Source organism: Pan paniscus, chromosome 3 (genome assembly GCF_029289425.2).
Source record: "Pan paniscus chromosome 3, NHGRI_mPanPan1-v2.0_pri, whole genome shotgun sequence".
In the NCBI taxonomy this organism is placed as follows: Eukaryota; Metazoa; Chordata; class Mammalia; order Primates; family Hominidae; genus Pan; species Pan paniscus.
The window spans coordinates 107,544,426-107,568,488 of NC_073252.2; the positions used below are offsets into that span (position 1 = coordinate 107,544,426).

Genomic DNA, 24,063 nt, shown 5'->3' on the forward strand with positions numbered 1-24,063 from the left:
TTTTAGAATCAGTGGAATTCTAAACTTGCTTTCCATAAAGTGAAATCATAATATAGTTGTGTGAGAATCTGCCATTGATACCTGATGTGGTAGGCTGAATAATGGGTTCCCCAGCTATGTCCATGTCCTAATCCCTGAAACCTTTGCAGCAGTGATTAAGTTAAGGATCTTGACATGGGGTTTTCCTGGAACTTGGTAGGCCTGATACAATCACAGCGGTTCTTATTAGAGAGACACAGGACAAGTCAGAGCCAGCAGCGAAGGAAATGTAAAGACAGAAGCAGAAGTTAGAGTGATGTGCTTTGGAGATGGAAGGGGCCACAAGCCAAGGAATACCAGTGGCCACTAGAAGCTGGAAAAGGCAAGGAAACGGATTGTCTCTTCAGAGTGTCCAAAGGGAACCAGCCCTGTCCCTTGACACTTTGTAGCCCAGTGAAACTGATTTTGGACCTCTGACCTCCAGAACTGTAAGAGAATAAATTTGTGTTGTTGTAAACACTGACTTTGTTGTACTTTGTTATAGTAGCAGCAGGAACCTAATACAACTGTGAAGATAAATAGTGGCAGTATCAAAACACACCTTAGATATAATGAAATACGATAGATTTTCATTTCTTTTTGTTAAAAACACTTTTCTTATACGTGAACAGGGTAAAAAGTGTAAAACGCCAAAGCAGAAAAAAGACCTGTTTTTGTATTATGGTATAAATTATTTTACATGGTGAAAGCTTTTAAAGTTTCATGTTCTTTGTGTTTAAGTAGCATATAGTATTCCTTATTGATACATTGTGATAAGTGCCTGATACAGAAATACTTGATGATTATTTACTAGGCTTCATTTTATAAAAATACAGTAATAGTTTCCATCAGCCAGCCATTACACTAAGCTTTGGGGGATAGGATAGAGCTAAGAGCAAACTAGACTGAATTTTTTCACTTGCAGAATTTACAATTAGACAATTACAGTTCCATGTGAAAAGTTCTGTCATAAGGGTCCAAAATACTGTGGAAGCAATATTATATAATGGCATGCATTCACTTGTAGGATTAGAGAATGTTTTCCTAGAGAAGAGCTGAGCTGAGATCTGAAGAATAAGTTAAGAATTGGTCAGGTGAAGCAGAAGAGGGTATTTTGGAAGGTTCCATATAGAGGGAAAAGCCTATCTGAAGATTGAGAGGTGAGGAAGCATGGCTTGAAAAAAATTTAGCATGATAAGGATGTGTGTAGAACAGTGATTCTCAGCCTTTTCATACTGATGGCTACTTTAGTGCTAAAATTTTTGGTGGCATTCTTAAAGGAATTACACTTTGAACACTTGTATTAAAAAAAAAGTTTCAAAAATGGTATCACATACTCACTTGATCCCCTTCAGAAGCCTCTAAAAGACAGCTTAAAGTAAAACTATCTTCTGCCCTGATGAACCTCTTTTAGGGCCTCTTGAGGTGAAACTCAAGCATACAATCTTAGTTGATGTTGTACTGTGGCTTCTTTGCTTTTTTGTGGCAAACAGTATTTTTTTCCCACCAGCTCAGCATTCTATTTGACTTCACCATATCAGTAAGCATCTTAAGTGTAGCAAAATTAAATTTTATTTATTGATCAAATGTTGGCAGAGGCATGTGAAAGACTACTAGTATACTAGTATATTAAGGCATACCTCTTGAAAATTATTGTGTGAAGAGGTGGTGAGTGATAAAGCAGGAGTGGTAAGCAGAGGTCAGATGATGGAGAGTCTTTGCATTGTTTTCTATTTACTGCTGTAACAAATGACCACAAATTGGTGGCTTCAAACAACATGAATTTATCACCTATAGGTTAGAAGTCCACCTGAGCTAAAATCAAGGCATCTACAGGGCTGCATTCCCTTCTAGAGAATCTAAGGGAGAATTAATTTCTTGGCTTTGTCAGCTAGCTTCTGGATGCTGCCCACATTCCTTGGTCCATGGCCCACTTTCTCCACGTTCAAAGCCAGCAACATTGCATCTGTCTGAGAATTCTTCTGTAGTCACATCTCCCTCTGACTCTCTTCTACCTCTGCTTTTCTGCTCTTAAGGATGTTTGTGATTATATTGGTCTCACCTGGGTAATCAAGAATCTATTTTAAGGTCAGTTGATTAACATTCTTAATACCATGTGCAACCTTAATTCCCCTTTGCCAGGTAATCTAACATATTCACAAGTTTCAGAGATTAGGATATGGACATATGTTTTATTGGTCATGTTAAATAATTTGAATTTTTTTTTTATGGCAAGGTAAACCATTAGAAGGCATCAAACCAGGGAGTAACAATATCAGATCTGCTTTTTAGGAAAATCACTCTGGCTACTTTTGGTGTGTCATACAATTTAATAGGTCATTTCCAGTACCTTTTTCTACTGATGTATTAAAAATTTTATTTTGCAATAATTTTAGACTTACAGAAGTGTTGCAAAGGTAGTACAGAAAGTGCAGTACCCTTCAGTCAGCTTCCTCTAACAATAACTTATGAAACTTTTTTTTTTTTGAGCCTCCCAGGTTCAAGCGATTCTCCTGCCTCAGCCTCCCAAGTAGCTGAGACTACAGGCACTTGCCACCACGCCTGGCTAATTTTTGCGTTTTTGTATTTTCAGTAGAGATGGGGTTTCGCCATGTTGGTCAGGCTGTTCTCGAACTCCTGACCTGCCCACCTCAGCCTCCCAAAGTGCTGGGATTACAGGCATGAGGCACTGTGCCCAGCCTGTCTTCCGAAACTTTGGTACATTTATCAAAACCAGGAAATTAACATTGGTGAAATAAAATTAACTGCAAATTTTATTGATGTTTCACCAGTTTTTACATGAATGTCTTTTTTTCTGTTTCAGGATTTAATTCAGGATATCATGTTGCATTTAGTTGTCATGTCTCCTTAGCCTGTAGTCTGACAGTTTCTTAGTCTTGTCTTTTTTTTTTTTTTCCAATGACTTCCTCGTTTTTGAAGAGTACTGATTGGGTATTTTGTAGACAGTTCCTCACTTTGAGTTTGCTGATGCTTTCTCATGATTAGATTGTGTGTATGAATTTTTCGTAAAAATACCACACAGGTGAAGTATGCTTTTTATTGAGTCATTTCAGGGTTTACGTGATACCAGCTTGTTTTATTACTGATCATGTTAACCTTGGGCACTTGGTTAAGAGGGTTGTCTTAGCTAGGTTGCTATATTGAAACATCATTGACTGAGGCTTAAACAATAGACATTTCTTTTCTTCTTTGAGGCAGTGTCTCACTGTCACCTGGGTTGGAGTATAGTGGCTCAATCACGGTTCACTGAAGCCTTGACCTCCCAGGCTCAAGCAATCCTCCCACCTCAGCCTCCCAGGTAGCTGGGACTACAGGCATGTGCCACCATGCCCGGCTAATTTTTCTTTTTTTTTTTTTTTGTAGAGACGGGATTTCACCATGTTGCCCAAGCTAGTCTTGAACTCCTGGACCCAAGCAATCTGCCCGCCTCGGCCTCCCAAATTGCTGGGAGTACAGGTGTGTGCCACTACGCCCAGACATTTATTTTCACAACAGTTCTGGAGGCTGGAAGTTTGAGAGAGTGTCAGCATGGTCATATTCTAATGAGGGCCCTCTATCCACCTTGTCACTGTGTGCTCACATGGCCTTTTCTTGGTATGTGCACGTAGAGAGATCTCTCTCTTCTTTTTATAAGGGCACTCCTTCTCTCATGGTGGTCCTGCCTTCATGACCTAATGTAAACCTGATTACCTCCCAAAGGCCCCACCACCTAACACCATCACATTGGGCCTCAGCATAGTTTTGGAGGGACATAAACATTGAGTCCATAATAGAGGGATGTCTACGAGGTTCTTCCTCTGTGAAGTTATTTTTTCCTTTTCATGGTCTGTTTATTAGGAGTGATTCACTTAACTCCAGCCTACTTTGAAAAGAAAGAGAAGCTGGATGCAGTGGCTCACACCTGTAATCTCAGCACTTTGGGAGGCCGAAGCAGGAAGATTACTTGAGGCCAGGAGTTCGAGACCAGCCTGGCTAACATAGACCTTGTTTCTACAAACAAAGTAAAATTATTACCAGGGTGTGGTTGCACTCACTTGTAGTCCCAGCTACTCTGGAGGCTGAGATGGGAGGTTCACTTGAGCCCAGGGCTTCAAGGTTACAGTGAGCTATGATCATACCTTTGTAGTCCAGACTGGGTGACAGAGCAAGACCCTGTCTCTTAAAAATGTAGGGAAAAAAGGGAATTAAACTCTACCTGCTGCAGTGAGGTATACCAAATGATTTGTGGGCTTATGTTCAAATCACCACAGTAATTAAGAAATATTCTTTGGGAGATACTTTGAAGTTATTCTACCATTCTCTTTCTTCTCAAAATTTCACTCACAGCCAGGCGCGGTGGCTCACACCTATAATCCCAATACTTTGGGAGGCAGAGGCGGGTGGATCATGAGTTCAGGAGTTCAAGACCAGCCTGGCCAGGATGGTGAAACCCCATCTCTACTAAAAATACAAAAATTAGCTGGACACAGTGGCAGGCACCTGTAATCCCAGCTACTTGGGAGGCTGAGGCAGGAGAATTGCTTGAACCCAGGGGGTGGAGGTTGCAGTGAGCCAAGATCACGCCACTGCACTCCAACCTGGGTGATGGAGTGAGACTCATCTCAAAAAAAAAAAAAATTTACTCACTAATTTTAGCATGTCACTCATGAGTTTTGCTTACTCTCACCTGCATCAATTACTACTGTGCAATTCTTTTTTTTTTTTTTTTTTTTTTTAAAGAGCCAGAGTCTTCCTCTTGCTCAGGCTGGGGTACACTGGCTATTCACAGTTGTAGTCCCACTACTGATTAGCATGGGAATTTTGATTTCCTTAATTTCCTATTTCTGCCAGTTCACCCCTCCTTAGGTAACCTGGTGATCCCCTGCTCCTGGAAGGTCACCATATTGATGTCAAACTTAGTGTAGACACCCAATCAGCATAACACATTACAGCCCAGAACTCATGGGCTTAAGGGATCCTCTCACTTCAGCCTTCCCAGTAGCTGGGATTACAGATATTTGCCACAGCACCAGCTACTGTGGATTTCTAATGGTAATTTTCTCTTTCCCTGTTTCTTATAAGGGAGATTTGCCCATTTAATCCCATTTTAAAATTTATTCAATCATTTGTGTATGTTATTATAAACTCACAAATATTTATTTTATTATTTGGGCTATAATCCAATGCTGTATATAAAGAGGGAGACAGGGTCTTGCTCTATTGCCTAGGCTGGAGTGCAGTAGTACAGTCATGGCTTGCCGCATCCCTAACCTCCTGGGCTCAAGCGATCCTCTCAAGTAGCTGGTGTCATCTGCCTCGCTAATTTTTTTTTTTTTTTTTTTTTTTAAAGAAATGGAGTCTCGCTGTGTTGCCCAGGCTGGTCTCAACCTCCTGCCCTCAAGCAGTCCTCCTACCTTGACTCCCAAAGTGCCAATACTATTGATACTTACTTTTGTTGCTCAGATTATTGCAGCTGTGGCCATTGAGAGCTCTTTCAAGTTGGCTTCTGTATCCTTTTCCCCCAATCTTTTTGTTGTTTGGCCACTTCCTTACTTTCTGACACTACAAGTTACTCTATCTTGTACTTGCCTTATCCCAGTACCAAAATCAGCCCTATGTCCAAGGGACTGTGGTTTCTTTTATTGGAGGATGATATTTAGAAACCAAGAAGTGGGTGTTGGATATGCTTATTACTACGGGGGTGTCACTGCTTCAGGCTCTGAAAGTCAGCAGAGCTATGAAATGTGAGTATGTATATGTATATGCTAACCCATCTATAATTATTTTTGTGTCTATCTGTATCTGTATTACCTAAACATCATTCAGTTAGGTTATCATACATTTGTAATACAGTTAGACTGATCTGTCACAGTCTGTATTCTAGCCTAGGTTTTCTTGATATCCTGGTTGATTTTTTAAAGAAAGTTTACCTATAGTATATTTCCTTTCATTCTTTGTAGAGTACAGCTGTATAGGTTTAGATAAACATATGTAATCATGTATCTATTATGCCACTGCAGTACCATCTGGAACAGTTCCATCACCATGAAAAAAAAAAAAGTTCTTGTAGTCAGTACCTCTCACCAGCCCCTGGCAGCCATTGCTCTGTTCTCTATCCTTGTTATTCTGAATGTCATGTAAACGGAACCATATAATATGTAGCCTTTTGGGTCTGGCTCCTTTTGCTTAGCTACATTCATCCATGCTACTGCACAAATTGATATTCTGTTCCTTGTTATTGCTAAGTAGTATTCTGTTGTATGTGTATGCCATGATTATTTGTCCCTTCCTCTGTTATCAGACATCTTGGTTGTTTCCAGTGTTTGGTAGTTATAAAAAAAGCTACCATAAACATTCATGTACTGGCTTCTGTGTGAACGCAAGTTTGCAGCTCTCTTAGGTAAATAACTACAGTGGGACTGTTGGGTTACATAGTAAATATATACTTAAGTTTATAACAAATTGCCAAATTATTTTTCAGGGTGGCTATACTAGTATGTATTCCCTCCAACAATGAGTGAATGTTTCTCTTGCACCACATCTTTGCCAGCATTTGATATTTTCGGTTTTTGATAGTGTCTTGTTGTAATTTAATTTGTATTTTCCTAATAACTAATGATGAGCATCTTCTCGTGTATATTTTACATTCTTATATCTTTTGTGGTGATTATCTTTTCAGATGTTTTACCAATTTTTGGTTGGGTTGTCTATTTTTTTAGTTGAGTTTTAAGAGTTCTTAGTGTATTCTGGATACAAGTTTTTTATTGAGTATCTGATTTGCAAACATTTTCTTTCTGTGTTATTCTTTTAATTTTCCTGAACATTTTCATGACTGTGTCTTATTTTTATTTTATTTTATTTTTTTAGACAGATATCGGGGGAACCCGCCTCCAATAATTCAACGTTATTTCACGTAGGTTCTTTTCTGTTTCCCTAAGTGTCAGCTGGTCTGAGAAATAAAGGGAAAGAGTACAAAAGAGAGAAATTTTAAAGCTGGGTATCTGGGGGAGACATCACATGTCGGCAGGTTCTGTGATGCCCCCGAACCCTAAAACCAGCAAGTTTTTATTAGCAATTTTCAAAGGGGAGGGAGCGTACTAATAGGATGTGGGTCACAGAGATCCCATGCTTTAAGGGCAACAAAAGATCACAAGGCAGAAGATCAGGGTGAGATCTCAAGTTCAGGGCAAAACTAGAATCACTAATGAACTTCCATGTCCTGCTGTGCACGCATTGTCATTTATAAACATCTTAACATGGTTCAAGAGCAGAGAACCGGTCTGACTAGAATTCACCAGGCTGGAATTTCCTAATCCTAGCAAGCCTGGGGGTGCTGCCAGAGGCCAGGGCATGTTTCATCCCTTATCTGCAACTGCATAAGGCAGACATTCCTAGGGTGGCCATTTTAGCCCCCCCCCCCCCCCCCCCCCCGCCGAATGCATTCTTTTCCCAGGGCTGTTAATTATTAATATTCCTTACTGGGAAAAGAATTCAGCGATATTTCTCTTACCCGTGTTCAGTAATAAGAGAAATATGGCTCTGCTTGCCCAGCCCACAGGCAGCCAGACTTTAAGGTTATCTCCCTTGTTCCTGAAAATCACTGTTATCCTGTTCTTAAGGTGCCCAGATTTCATATTGTTTAAACACATATGCTCTACAAACAATTTGTGCAGTTAACACAGTCATCACAGGGTCCTGAGGCGACATACATCCTCAGCTTACGAAGATGACAGGATTAAGAGGGCATAGGAAATTAAAAGAGTATTGATTGCGGAAGTGATAAATGTCTATGAGATCTTCACAATTTATGTTCTTCTGTCACGGCCTCAGCAGGTCCTGCCGTTCGGTATCCCTGACTTCCCGCAACAGACGGAGTTTCGCTCTTGTCCCCCAGGCTGGAGTGCAATGGCGTGATCTCAGCTCACTGCAACCTCCACCTCCTGGGTTCAAGTGATTCTCCTGCCTCAGCCTCCCAAATAGCTGGGATTACAGGCATGCGCCACCACACCCGTTTAATTTTTGTATTTTTAGTAGAGACAGGGTTTCTCCATGTTGCCCAGGCTGGTCTCGAACTCCTGACCTCAGGCACACCTGGCCAACTGTGTCTTATCTGTCTTTAATCCTTAGCTCCTTTCACAGAGCAAACTTTTTTTTTCATTTTGGTAAAGTCAAGTTTCTCAATATTTTATGTTGCTGACTATGCTTTGAGTATCATAGGTAATGTTGAGGCTCAGAAAACGAAACCTCAGGCTGGGTGCAGTAGCTCTCGCCTATAATCCCAGCACTTAGGGAGGCCGAGGCAGGAGGATTGCCTGAGCCCAGGAATTCAAGACCAGCCTGGCCAACATGATGAAACCCTGTCTCTACTAAACATGCAAAAATTAGCCAGGTATGGTGGTGGGTGCCTGTATTCCCAACTACTAGGGAAAGTAAGGCAGGAGAATCACTTGAACCCTCAGGTGGAGATTGGGGTGAGCTGAGATCGCACCACTGCACTCCAGCCTGGGTGACAGAGCAAGATTCTGTCTCCAAAAAAAAAAAAAAGAAAGAAAAATAAAACAAAACTCCAAAATGAGGCCTCAGAAGTAGCCTCAGAAGCAAAAGTTTTTCTCTGACTTTCTGTTGCCTGCCTGTCTCCCAGTCCCGTTCTCCCCTGAGGCTAGCCTTAGAAACCAGATTCCCTCTTCCCCAAGGCAGGTCATAGAAACTGGAACCTTTTTTCCCCAAAGCAAGCCACAAAACCTAAAAATATTATTCTAACTTTCCCTCTGTACTATGTGTAAAAACTGGCCTTAAAGAAATTATCTCATCTACATTGTTTGAATGTAGGTCATAAGACCCCCATTCCAGAGAGGGTCCTGCCCCATAAGCAGAAAGAAAGAATGTGTGCTCAGGCCAAGAAGAATCTAAACAGATAGGCCTTCCTGGGTTTCCCCATTCAGTCTGTTCACATTAGATTATAGCCTTTTTATCCAATTATACTTCTGCATGGCTGTCCATACTTTGTTGAACCTAAGGATAAAAATGGACAGTTTCCTCTATCTTTGGGTCTACACGTTAAATAAATTTGTATGTCTTTTATCCTGTTAATCTGCCTTTTGCAAGTTGATTTTTCAGCACACCTTCAGAGGGCCAAGGGGAGCTGCCCCTTTGGCCTCTGTAGTAAGAATTCATTGTCAATCCCAGATTCCCTTCAAAAATTTATATTTTCTCTTAAGTGTTTAATTTACAATGAGATTTAGGATTCTTTTTTTTTTGGGATGGAGTTTCACTTTTGTCGCCCAGGCTGGTGTGTGGTGGTGCGATCTTGGCTTACTCCAAGCTCCGCCTCCCAGGTTCAAGCAAGTCTCCTGCCTCAGCCCTCCCGAGTAGCTGAGATTTCAGGCATGCACCACCATGCCCGGCTAATTTTGTAGAGACGGGGTTTCACCATGCTGGCTAGGCTGGTCTCCAACCCCTGACCTCAGGTAATCCGCCCACCTAGGCCTCCCAAAATGCTGGGATTACAGGCATGAGCCACCACACCCGGCCTATGATTCATTTTGACTTAATTTTTGTTTAAGACCAGAGATATATGTTGAGGTTCTTTTCTTTTTTTCACATGTAGATATCTAGTTATTCCAGCACCATTTGTTGAAAGAACTATCTTTCCTCAATTGCATTGCCTTGGCACCTTTGTCAAAAATCAGTTGACTGTATTTTTGTGGGTCTGTTTCTAGACTGTTGCATTCTGTGTATCTGTCCTTTCACCAATACCACACTTCTTAAATTGTTGTAACCTATAAAGTAAGCCTTAAAATTGGGTAATGTGAGTCTTCCAACTTTGTTCCTTTTCAGTTTTTGTTTGTTTTTAGTAACTTTGTATTACTATAGAAATTTTAGAATCCGCTTGTTGATATCTACAAAAAAAACCTGCTGGCGTTGTTTATTATGATTGCATTGAATCTAAAGATCAAAATTGAGATGTTACATCATAATATCAAGTCTTCTAATCCATGAACACAGTATGTCATTCCATTTCTTTAAATCCTTGCTTCCTTTCATCAGCGTTTTGTAGTTTTCTTTATATAGGTTCTGAACATATTTCATTAGATTTACATCTAAGTACTTCTTTTTTGTGCTATTATAAATGATACTGTTTTTTAAAATCTTAATTCCCCTTGTTTACTACTGATCTTTAGAGACATAATTGATTCTTGTATATTGACCTTATATTCTATGACCTTAATAAACTCACTTATTAATTCCAGGCATTTTTTGGAAGATTTTTTGGGATTTTCTACTTAGTCATGTCATTCTGCAAATAAAGACAGGTTTTTTTTTTTTTTTTTTTTTTTTACTCCTTTCCAGTCTATCTACTATTTATTTATTTTTCTTGCCTTACTGAAGGGGCTGTTACATCTTGTACATTATTGAATAGGAATGATGAGAGAGGACATCTTGCCTTCCATGTAATCAATGTTAGGACGAAAGCGGTCTGTCTGTTCCTTACCATTAAGTATGGTTTGCTATAGGTTTTTAGTAGATAGTCCTTATCAGGTTAAGAAAGTTTCTTTCTCTTCCTAGTTTATTGAGAGTTTTTATCATGAATGGATGCCAAGTTTTATCTAATGCATTTTCTGTATCTATTGATGTGATTATGTGGCTTTTTCTTAAGTCTGTTAATATGTTGAATCACATTGAATGTATTTCAAATGGTCAGTCAGCCTTGTATTCCTAATATGAACCCCATTTGGTCATGGTGTATTTTACTTTCAATATATTGTTGTATTCTATTTGCTGAAGTTTTGTTCAATGATAGAGCTCACAGCTAAGTTAAACAAATACTTTTCCTGAAGATAACATTTATACTACATTTATACTTCAGTGTGCAATAAAAGTGCTTTATGTTTCACAGAGACCATCATTTTTAATCTAATAAAATTATGTGTGAGTGCATGGTGGTGAAGAATATAGTAACTGCTAGTATTGCTTGGTGCCATTGCTTCAGTTTGTGCCCCAGGGTTCACATTGCAGCCATCATTGCTTTTGTATCATTAGTATAATTGTCAACACAGTGAAAAAGGCAAATATCATCTTAGTACTATTATGAAAATAGTTTTTACTCATGGATTTTCCCCAAAGAGTTTCTGGCACTGCTGGAGTTTTGTATACTACACTTTGAGAATTTCTGTTCTATATCTTTATTAATGTCTTAGGACTGCTGAAACAAATGGCCACAAAGTAGGTAGCTTAAAACAACATAAATGTATTTTTCTGCAGTTATGAAGTCTAGAAGTCTGAAATTAAGGTGTTGGCAGGTCTACTTCTTAGTCCATTTTGTGCTACTATGACAGAATGCCTGAGACTGTCTAGTTTATAATGAACAGAAATTTACTTCTTACAATTCTGGAGGCTGGGAAATCCAAGATCAGGTGCCAGCACCTGGCTAGGGCCTTCTTTCTGTGTCATAACATGGCAGAAAACATCACGTGGCAGAAGGGCAAAGGTGAGGGCAGAGAAAAGGGGACCAAACTTGCCCTTTTATACCAATCTCACTTCTGTGATAGTGGCATTAATGCATTCATAAGGGCACAGCCTCTTAATACTGTTGCAATGGCAATGAAATTTCAAGATGAGTTTTGGAGGAGCAAACATTTAAACCATAGCAGTCATGCTCCTTCTGTAGGCTCCTAGGGGAGTAATATGTTCATTGACTCTTCCTACTTGTCTCACTGTTGGCATTCCTTGGCTTGTGGCTACATCACTCTGTGCTCCAACTTCACATTGCCTTCTCTCTGTTTATGTGTATGTCTTCTCTTCTGTATGTATATTTTATAAGGATACATGTGATTGCATTTAGAACCCACTCAAATAATCCAAGAGAGGCTCCTCTTCCCCAGATCTTTAACCTAAGCATGTCTTTTGTCATTTAAGGCAATAATCACACTTTTCCATGTAATTTTCACAGGATTGGGGGGATTAGGATGTGTACATAATCTTTTAGCGGGCCACTCTTTAGCCCACTACATGCTTTACTGATTATTACAAGTGTTAGACTGCTATGTGTTGTCCCACAGGTCTCTCGAATTTTGTTCATTTTTCTTCAGCCTTTTTTTTTTCTCTATGTTTCTTAGATCATTTTCTTAACCAATCTTCAAGGTTGGTCAACTTAATCAAGGTTCATTAAGTCTTCTGCCTTGCTGTAGAGACCATTTAGCATATTTATTTGTTTTATTTTGAATATTTTTTAAATAGTTTTCATTTCTCTCGATATCCCTTGTCTGTTCATTTACTGGTAACATTTTCCCCCAATTTTTGGAATATATTTTCTTTTCATTTTTGGAATAGATTTATAAAGACTTTGAAGTCTCTGCCAAATTTAGCTTCTGGGCCCACTTTGATTCTGGTCTCTACCTCCCTTATTGCTGGGCATCCTGACATCTCCCACTTCTGCACAGTTAAGCTGCCAACTAGAGACTTGACCCAACAATTGCGACTGGTAGGAAGTTATTTTTAGTAAAGTGAATGAACACAAAAATTTACCTACAGATCTATTTATTAGGTGGTTTATGTTAAAAAAATGAAAACCTAAATGGCAAATAGAAAATTGATTAAAATATGGTAAATTCATGTAATGGAATACTCTTCAGACATTAAAAATAATGATGGAAAGATATTCAAATCATGCTAAATGAAGGAATCATTTAAAAGATACATTATAATCCCACTTTTGCTTAACTAAATTTTACATATATATGCAAAAAGAAAATACTGGGTGGATATACATCAGAATGTTAGCAGGTTATCTTGGGAAGATTAAGATGATTTTTATTTGATCACTTTCTGTATTTTTTTTTTTTACAATGACTGTATCACATTTGTGGTAAGAAAAGTACTTCTGAAGTTATTTTTCAGAAATTTTACTATATATGTAACAAATTTTTTTCCTCCACAACTTTTATGTCTATTTTAGAAGTATTAAAATACCAGCAGTCTTTTCATACATGCTGCAGAATCATTTTGAATCCCAAGAAAGATCGCAGATGAATAATTACTACAAGAGTTTTGTATTCAGATAAGTTAAACATAATATATGTATATGTGTACATAATGCACTGTGTTGCTCTACTCTTAGAAAAAATAGTTCTTTCTTGGAATACAATATTTGGATGCCATAGAGCTTAAATAAATGTGGAAGAAAACTGAAGCAGGTACACGAGAAAAGAATAGGGGGAAAACACTGAGGGCAGAAAATTTAATCTGTCATGAGAGGCAGAAACAACTGGAATCATAGACATATGCTGTAGACTTTCACCATCCAGTGTGGTGGCCACTAGCTGTACATGGCTGTTGAGTACTTGACATATGGTTGATCAGATTGAGAAGTGCTGTAAGTGTAAAATACATAATGATTTTTGAAGAAATAGTACAAAAAAGCAAAATATCTCAGTAATTTAAAAATACTGAATACATGTTAAAAATGATTTACATTTGTCTTTATTAACTTTAATTACTTTCAGATACTTTTTTATACATTGGGAACATTTAGGTCTTGATATAAAGTATGAAATAGTAAGCATCCACATATGATTAGATATATTAGATATTCCCACCCCCCATGTTTTTCTGGAGTAAGTACCTTTCTTTGATAGGCTAGAAAGTAAATAGACTTATTCTGGTGGGCAACTCACTTCTGATAAATTTCAGCAGCTAGGACATTCCTGTTATTTTTAAAAGAATGACATTTGAATAGTTGGGACATAATGATTATTTCTCGTTTCAGATCATGTAGCATGGATATGCCAGATCAGTCACTAAGTGGGTAGATATTTGAACAGATTTCTCTAAATCTGACTTGGCTCTTCATTGATAAATTCTACTAGTGTAGAGTTTTCTGACACTACAGTGAAAGGTAGCAGATCCATCTTTTAATATATTTAAATAGGAGAAAGGAGGACAACATTTTACTTTTGTCGTGTTAATGAAAGATCCTAACAGACTTTATTTCCTTAAGTAAATAAATTCTTTCAGATGAATTATTACCATCTAAAATAATCTAAGAAAAGTAAATTATACACCTAGTAAAATAGCGTTATCAGTATTTTGGTTTTCTGTATACTTCTTGGAATTATAGGAGAAATGTAGACGATATTTTTCCCTTACAGCTTGACTGTGTAAGTTATTTTTATGCTGGCCGTAGAATATATATTACATGACCAGAAATGAAGATTCCATTACATTACTTAGTACAAATTGAAAACAATTAGAAAATGTATGCTTTATTCTTATCTCTTTTATAAACAAATATTTTAATACATTATTATGGCAAGGAGTGTAGTGGTACTTCCTTTGTGTACTTGTGTCAGTGGAGCTAAAACGTCTTGTCAATTTTCTGTTAAATTATCCTTTGATTTGAGATATGGCACAGATACCTGTTTCCTTCCACAAGACAGAAAAACTAGATTCCAAGATAATTAAGATTTGCCCAAAACCCAAAGAAAAGTAATTGGAACTAAAACTAGAATTCTGTTTTTGGGACAATTGGCCATTTGTAGCAAAGGACAGCACATCATTGGTTAAGAGCATAAACTTGAGCCAGATTGCCTGATTCAAATTCCGGCCCATTTAGTTCCTAAGCATGCAACTGTGTTAAACATCTTAACTTTTGTGGCTCACCTATTGATAAATGGGTATAATAATACTATTTACTTTAGAGGATTAAAGAAGTTAATATATGTAAAGCATTTAGAACAGTGAATGGCATATAATGTAATATATTAATACATTAATATTAATAAGACTAATATTAGGATTAATGTTTTGTTGGTATTAATAAAATAAATATATGCTATACTTATCAAAGATATATAAAGATGAAAGTATAAAACACTAGAGTAAAACATGGTTTTATAGTTTTATAATCTTGAAATGAAGAAACCTCTACTAAGTATGATTTAAAAATCTGTCAAGCATAAAAAAGAATTTTACTACATAATCAAGAAACTATAGCAAAAGATACCATGAACAAAGTCAAAACATAACAGTAACCTGGAGGAAATACTTACAGCACATAGCATTAGGCTAATTTTCTACTGTGTGAGAACAGCTAGAAATCATTAAGGAAATCGCAATGCTACAGAAAAAGCAAACAGCAGAGAAAGACACCCAAATGAGAGTCTCAGCATCATTCAAAGTTAACTACTGTAAACTAAAGTGTTTCTCACTTTTCAGATTGGCAGAGATTAATATATAGTCAGTATTGGGACAATGAGGCAATATGAAGCATTATTGATGGGAGGTATAAATTGATAGACCTTTTAAGAGATATTTGCCAATAATGTCAATTTTAAAAACATAAACCTTTTGAACTTCCAGTTTGACTTCTAGAAATTTGTCTTATAGCTTCATCATAAAAGTTGACCTCATAAATATAGATTAGTTCAACCCCAAGATATTCATCAATGGAGATTTGGTGAATAATGTTATATCTCTACAATAAAGTACTATATGTAAATTTTTAAAAGAATAATGAGGATTTATATATGCTAATACATAAGGATATTCAGCATATATTAAGTAAAAGCAAGTTGCAGAACTGTAATATCCTTTTTGTGTGTTTAAAAAATCAAGTAAATTATATACATGCTTACATATGCATTACATAGATACATGGATATACAGAGGATGCATAAGCATTAACTAACTATATCTGGGAAATAGGATATAAGCTACTAGGCAGAGATTTTTAATTCATACTCTTTATTGTTTGAATTTTTTTCTACAGTGGGTATATTGTTACTTTTCTAGTTAGGAAAAATAAAAACTGAGAAAAAAGTTTTAGCTGTGTGCAGTGGCTCATGCCTATAATCCCAGCATTTTGGGAGGTTGAGGGAGGAGAGTCACTTGACTCTAGGAGTTTAAGACCAGCCTGGGCACACAGTGAGACCCTGTCTCTACAAGAAAATAAATTTAGAAACATTGGCTGGGCAGTGGTGTATGGGAGACCAGCCTGGGCAACACAGTGAGAGCCTGTCTCTGTAAAAAATAAATAAGTAAAAATTAGCTGGTCACCATGGTGCACGCCTGTGGTCCCAGCTACTCGGGAGGCTGAGGTGAGAAGATTGCTTGAGCCCAGGAGAACAAGGCTGTAGTGAACCATGATCATGCCATCGCACTCTATAGCCATCGCACTCTATAGAGCCTGGGGTCAGAGCGAGACCCTGTCTCAAAGTTTAAACTTTTTCCAGGATGGGTATATTAGTTACTGATAGCTGCATAACAAAATACCCCCCAAGCTTAACAACTTGTAAAACAACAACTATTTATTTCACAGTTTCTCAGGAAGATAAACTTGGGAGCAGCCTAGCTAGGTGGTTCTGGCTCAGGGTCTCTCATGAGATAACCTGTTGGCTGGGCTATAGTTATCTCAAGATTCTACTGAGTTTGGAGGATCTGCCTGAAAGCTCAGTCGTGGTTGTTGGCAGATCTTAGTTTCTCTTTGGCTGTTGGCCAGAGAGTTAAGTTCCTCCTTGCATGGGCTTCTTCATAGGGCTGTTCATGGCTTGGCAGGTTAGCTTCTTTCAGACTGGGGTATCTGAGAGAAAGAGAGCCAGAGCTCAAGACTGGGCTAACACGGAAGTGACATATCATCACCTCTGCCATATGCTACTGTTCATACAGACCAGTCCTGGTACATTGTGAGGGAGGACTACAAGGGTGTGAATAACAGGAGGTGGGGATCATTGGGGGCCATGTTGGAGGCAGGCTACCATAATGGGTCTATAACAGTGTATACCTTTTGTAATAAGTTGGGATTATGGAAAAGAAAGTTAATTGCTTCAATATTTAAATGGGGGCTATTTTTAAAAATTAGTTATCTCTTTACAAATACCTGTAAATACTTGCTTTTCTTTTTCAGGTCCAGCCCAGAATCAAATGCAGGTTCCATCTGGATATGGATTGCATCATCAAAACTATATTGCTCCCTCAGGACATTACTCTCAAGGACCTGGGAAAATGACCTCATTGCCATTGGATACCCAGTGTGGTGATTACTACTCTGCTCTCTATACAGTACCAACACAAAATGTGACTCCTAACACAGTGAACCAGCAACCAGGAGCACAGCAGTTGTACAGCAGGGGTCCTCCTGCCCCTCATATTGTGGGATCCACTCTAGGATCTTTCCAAGGTGCTGCATCATCAGCATCCCATTTGCATACGAGTGCCTCCCAACCATACTCCTCTTTTGTGAATCACTACAATAGTCCAGCCATGTACTCTGCCAGCTCTTCTGTTGCGTCTCAGGGATTTCCCTCTACTTGTGGTCATTATGCTATGTCAACTGTTTCTAATGCCGCATATCCTAGTGTTTCATATCCCTCTCTGCCTGCTGGTGATACATATGGGCAAATGTTTACCTCACAGAATGCTCCGACTGTTAGGCCAGTTAAAGATAATTCATTCTCTGGTCAAAATACAGCTATCAGCCATCCATCGCCACTTCCACCTCCACCATCACAACAGCACCACCAGCAGCAAAGTCTTTCAGGATACAATACTCTAACGTGGTCATCTCCAGGCCTTCCATCGACTCAAGACAATCTCATCCGAAACCACACAGGATCCCTGGCTGTAGCGAACAACAACCCAACCATTACTGGTAGGTTGAATGAAAAGTTCACCAAAACATGTTTGAAAATCAGTGCATTCCCAATTAAGTTATTATTTACATGAAGGTTAGAGGTGATATTGCCTAATAGAAAAACTGGAAGTTTGCTAATTTATTGTGGCTTTTTGCAGCACCTCTTTGAACCCTTTCTTCTCATCCATTCCCAATTAGCCACCCAACCATCTGCCTTGTCTAGCTTGGTTCCTTGCCATGATCAGTCAACTTTTATTGATATATTTTATACATCTGCAATAGTTGTCTTTAATGTGAATTAGATACAGGGCAAAATGGAAGGGTCTGTTTTGAGGATATGTTGGCCACTATTTTCTCTTTTATACTAGTTCAACCTTGGGACAGTTGTTTTTTTAGCCAGAGCCCCACTTACTTAGGAAAAAGATGGTTTGCAGCAGTGCACTGGTTTCCCCAAGTTAGCCCCTATTAGTGACTTTTGCAGAAGACATCTTTCCTGCACGTAAACAGTGTTTCTCATTTTCAGATTAGTAAGTTAGGCTGAAAGATGGGGAAGGGAAAGGAAGATGCATGAAGAATACCCTGGTATTCAGCCCTTCTGACCTTCCTAAACCAAGGTGTTGTTAAATTTTTTCATTTAAAAATTATGTATGTAAGACGTGGCTTGCCCTTTTTTTTTTTTTTTTTTTTTGACACAGGGTCTCACTTTATCACCCGGGCTGGGCATGATCTCAGCTCACGGCAGCCTTGACCTCCTGGGCTCAAGCGATCCTCCCATCTCAGCCCCACAAGTAGCTGGGACTACCAGGCATACGCCACCACACCCAGCTAATTTTGTAGACATGGGGTTTTGCCATGTTGCCCAAGCTGGTCTCGAACACGCGAGCTACTGTGCCTGGCCCAATGTGGCTTTTTAAGTGCAGTGTTTCCTTTCCCTAGGATATATTCATTTTAATTCAATTTGTGACTTGAATTTAACAGAATCTGCTTTTGAACCGAATGAAAATGCATGTAAAAAATGGGAATTGGTAAAGCTGTGGTAACTTTTGGAATGATGTCTTTAGATTGTGTATCATTATCTGGATAGCCATGTGTCAAAGATGCTGTGGAAAGATATCCTTCTCTGGACAATGAGATTATTTAAAATTAGAACTTTAATATTAGACCCAAGCTGTACATTTGAGATCATCTACTCTTTCATTGCTATGTCGTTTAGAAATGCTTTCAGATACAAGCAGCTAATAGTAGTTTAAACAAAAAGGGGGTATTTTCCTCACATCACAAGTCTAGGTGGATGCAGTGGATCCCGCTGTTCTTGGTATCCTTTTTTCTCTTTCCACTCTGCCACCTGCAGCATGTAGGTTATAGAAACAAGATACTTCTGTACCTATAGACATTAAGTCAGAATTAAAAGCAGCAAGAAGGGAGAGGAAAGGGGACTGGTTAGTGGCATTGACAGACTTCATTTTACAGATCATTTGCCATAGCTGTTTAAAAGACCATCCTAGCTTCAGGGAAGGCTGGAAAATGAATATTGAGTCTTTTTTTTAGCATCCATAGTAGAGGCAAACAAGAAAAAAGGGAGTTAGCACTGACTTGGGTGAGTCAACTCAAAGTGTCTGTCACAGTTCCGAAATCTGGCTGTCTACCAGAATCACTGGCACAGATTGTGATATTCAACTACAAATTACTGAGCTAGAATAGAATCTCCAGGGTACTCTTGAGAATTTATTTCTAACTGGATCTTCAGTGATGCTGTGAAACAGATCTAAATTTTACTGTAGTCCTTTTGTTTTACAAATGAAGAAAGTTATCCAAGTTGAATTGCCTGTGGTCATTAATGGTAGAAACAGAGCTTGGCCTAGAGGTCAGTTTCTTCTGTCTCCCTCAGAACCAGGGCTTTCTGTCCTCTAGAAATTGTTTTCCTGTCTCTTCTTTCAACATTCTATTTACAGATCCACTTATCCTAAAGTCCTTCCAACTTAAGGATTTTGTGACTTTCATGACAAAGGAAATACAAATAATTCCTATCTTAGTTCTGAGGTGGGAATAGCACCCTGGATGGAACTAATTTATATTGAGATGTGTCAGGGAAATATGGGGTCACTTGGCTAATGAACAGAACATGTAATTGGGAAAGGCCTGTCATTAAGAAAAGATTAAATAAAGGGGGAGAATAATTACAAAACTATTCTCTGTTTGAGTAACTGCTCTAATGGGTCCTGTAGGCAGAGAGGCAGGATATATTTTCATTCTTTTAATCTTAGTACTGTACCGTGGATGCCATAATGAATATATTTTAGAATTTAATTTGTGTTCAGAAGTGGGTTTTTTTCCCCTGCATTTAGATTGGTAAATTACTTTTTAATTGAAGTTCAGAGGTTGACAAATTAAATATTATCTCAGGTTAATATGACAAACGTGCTTCATTTAAAAAAAAAAGAGGTTATTTTAAAAATCTACTTTAAAATTAAATATTGCCAAAGTTCCCAAACTTTCTCAGTTGATACATTTCAATATTTTTCAAGTGCCCCATGTAACTTAGTAGTAGTTCATAAGGTATCTGACACATATCACTGTTTTTCTTAACGATTTAAAATATTCCTTGGAAACCTGTGAATTTGTTGCAGTGCGTTGGGGAGCCTAGGTAAAAGTACCTTGTACTAGGTACAGGGTAAGGGAATACTGAGTTTAATGTTCTAGAAAGTCTGGCAACATAATTGCTTTCAATACTCAAATTATATTTTCACATTAAAATGAAAATCTTAAGTATTAAACATAGTTTTGTGTTTTGTTTTGTTTTGTTTTTGAGATGGAGTCTCGCTCTGTCACCCAGGCTGGAGTGCAGTGGCGCCATCTCGGCTCACTGCAAGCTCCGCCTCCCAGGTTCATGCCATTCTCCTGCCTCAGCCTGCCAAGTAGCTGGGACTACAGGTGCCCGCCACCACACCTGGCTAATTTTTTATATTTTTAGTAGAGACAGGGTTTCACCATGTTGGCCAGGATGGTCTTGATCTCCTGACCTCGTGATCCACCCGCCTTGGCCTCCCAAAGTGCTGGGATTACAGGCGTGAGCCACTGCACCCGGCCAATAGTTTTGTGTTAAATTCAACCTTTGAATAATTGACAAAAATGATTACCTTCTTTACTACTTGATTATACTGTCTTCATTTCAGATATACTAAAAGTCCTCAGTCATTTTATAGAGTTGGAGATGCAAAAGTATAAACCTGAGTTAAGCAAATATCAAAAATATGATAGATGGATACATACTGTTATTTTTAGGCAGCTAATGAATTCATATTCAAAACATAGACTAAAGGGGACCTTTAAATATTATCTCATTTGCTTTATTTTAGAAAAGCCTATTAGTACATTATAATTCAGTACTAGAACTTCAATTATTTTATTAAAAAGTCCACTCCAAGTATGTATATTTTGAGTGTTACATTAGTTGTTAAAGTTGGTTGCACTTTTGGCTAGTGTTTAAAAGGTGTCATTTCGTTAGGCCATTTAAAAATTTTAAAACTGTCACTGTAGTTGAATCTCTAGTATAGTCAAGTAACCTAGTATAGAATTGTAATAGATAATAAGTACAGAAGCTCTTTTTTAGTTTGAGGTGAAGTTGCCTGAGTGTGACTTGGGGATGTAAAGATGCCCATTTTTGACAGCAAGATGAGTACCAAAACTCTGTAGATTCATTTAAAATAATTTTCTTAATTTGTCTTTAGTATCCCTTTGTTTTACAAAGCACATACTTTTAAAAATTAGCAAGATAAGTCTTGTTGCCAAGATGTAGAATTTTGCCAGAAAAATTATTTTGATTAAAATTAATTACTTTGAAAATTTCTTGCTTAATAAGGACCACATCTTGATAGCATATTATAAAACAGTAGTGCCTGATTAATGCTGTTTTCTGATGCACGGTTTTATACAAAAGCATTTAAAAAGCTACTTGAGTAAAAATAATAAGTGTTTATATAATTCTTCACAGTTGATCTTAGCCAAAAGGCCGAGAAGCGGTATATAATTCTTAAATAAAAGTCCACTACACACATGACACTAAGATATAGTCACTGATAAGTTAATACTGTATCTGTCATCTCTGGTTGGTAATGTGCCTGAGGAAAAGCAAAAGCAAATACCTTGTAGGACATGATTATTTGGACATAGAAATATAAGTAAGAAATAAATTAGACAACCACATTGGAAAAATAAAATGCTCATACAAAATACAAGTAGTGCAGTACAAGAGACTATTTTTAGTTTTGGAAACTTGTGTGATTGTAGAGTTATGGGAATAGCGTAATTTTACTCCCTCACATACTTATTCCTTCAGTTTTTCTAAAGATACTCTTGAACCTTTTTTCATCTTTTTTCAACTTTGTGCCCACTACTTGTAAATTTTTCTACATGTTCTCCCTCTCCAAGCTGAGAAGACGAGATGTTCATCTTTGTGTTCACTTACTTCAGATTCTGGCTTTAGCTGTTATCCCCTCTCCAGAGTATCAGCCTCAATTTCTGCTGGACTGTGGCATTTGGATAGGTGAGAGGAATTAATGAAAGAAAAACATACTCCTTGTCCTATATGTAATCAGCAGCCATTAAAAGTTTACAAGCAAGGTGTTGGCACTATCATATTTGTGTTTCAGAACTTTCTTCTGTGAACAGTGTAGTAGATAACTGGAGGAGGAAGAACCTAGATCAGGAAAACGAGCTGGAAAGGAATTATTACAATTATCTAGGTGAAGGATGATAACTTGGGCTGGATTTATTTATGCAGAAGACAGATGATAGAGATGACTTCAAGGATTTGTTGATGTAGTTTATGAAGGAAAAAGAAGAATACAAGATGACTTAAAATTGCTAGCTTGAACAACTTGAATGGGTAGTGGTACTAATCTCTCCTAGTTTCTAAAGAATTTTTTGCACAATTAAGATAGGGCTTACTTTTACAGGATTATATGAATAAAGGAGTATTCTTTTCAGAGGCCATCTACATACCTAATCATATGTGTTATTCATGAAGAAGTGAATTCTAAGTAACTAACAGGGAACTAAGGAGCTACTAAGAACTAAAGGCCCGGCATGGTGGCTCAGCCTGTAATTGCAGCGCTTTGGGAGGCTGAGGCAGAAGGATCACTTGAGCCCAGGAGTAAAAGTAAAAAATTAACTGAGGAACTGCCATAATTATAAAAAAAAAAAAGAAAATATTTATTCTTGAATCATGATTTCCTTCTCTTAGAAATCACACCTCAGAAACTAAACAGTGCAGCAGTGCATTTCGCGTAGTCCAGTTTTATGTGTTGTTTGTTTTGTCAAATTCCCTTTGTGAAAGGAGCAGCTTCTTGGTTGGTGTGCCTCCCTGGTCCTTAATGTTAGTAGACCTTGTCTCCATTCATCCAACAAATACTTGAAAGCTAACTATGTTCCATGAGTTGTTCTAATGTTGGGAGATAAAATAGTGAGTAAAAACACTTAGTGCTATCCTCATAAAGTTTGCAATTCACTTAGAGAAGCAAATATTATCCAGATAAACACAAATGAATGTAAAATTCCTATTATTATTTAAGCAACATGAAGCAACCGTCTATGGTACTTCGGAGCATTACTTTAGGTGCATTTAGCCTATTAGTCATGAAGCCTAGAGAAGTCTTCCCTAAGAAAGTAATACTTCAGCTGTAATCTGAAGGATAAAGTCTCCATGTATAAAATTAATTGCAGGTGAAGTAAATGTGTAAATGCAAAAAGGCAAAACTTTAAAACTTCTCAGAGAAAATCTCTATCTCTAGAACCTTGGGGTAGGGAAGGAATTTTTAAGGACAATGCACATAATGCTAGCCATAAAGGGTAAACATGATAAACGCAACTCATTTCTAATTTAAAACTTTTCCTTATTGAAAGACAACATGAAAAAAAGAAAAACATAAGCTGCGAACTGGGAAAAAATGTATATGCTTACAGTATTTACCCAGAATATACAAGTGCTGCATAGAAATTAATAAGGAAAAGACCAACAACCAAAAGAAAAATACTTGAATAGGCATTGCACAGAAGATGAAATGAAAACATAATCTCATTAATAAACAGTGAAAAGCAAATTAAAACTAGAATGGGATATCATCTTATACCTACTAACAGATGGGTAAAAATTAGAAAGTCTAACAATACCAAGGAATGGTCAGGATGTGGAGTAACAGGAAACTCTTAGACACCCTTGGTAGGAGGGTATATTCATTCATATTTTAGGAAAATTTGGCATTAGTAGATTGAAAATAACCACACCCCACAACACAGCTATCTGTCTTCCATATACTCTAGAGAAGTTCTCCTCAAACTATACATCTGTGTCACCTGGGATCTTGTTTAAAATGTAGGTTCTAATTCACCAGGTCTTTTATGGCTTGGCCTAAGATTCTACT

The 24,063-nt window shown here is 37.8% G+C and overlaps 1 protein-coding gene across 8 annotated transcripts in view; it reads left to right on the top strand.

Moving 5' to 3' along the window:
- SEC24B (SEC24 homolog B, COPII coat complex component) overlaps window positions 1–24,063 on the top strand; it is a 107,802-nt gene that overhangs the window by 14,066 nt on the left and 69,673 nt on the right. For 4 of the 8 annotated variants that reach the window (XM_055111705.2, XM_055111706.2, XM_055111707.2 and 1 more), the window contains exons 2-3: window positions 3,403–3,495; window positions 16,919–17,662. In XM_055111705.2, the coding sequence (XP_054967680.2) occupies window positions 3,403–3,495; window positions 16,919–17,662 (837 nt within the window). The remainder of the gene's footprint in view (window positions 1–3,402; window positions 3,496–16,918; window positions 17,663–24,063) is intronic. The other 4 variants (XM_034958993.3, XM_034958994.3, XM_034958996.3 and 1 more) reach the window with 1 other exon arrangement.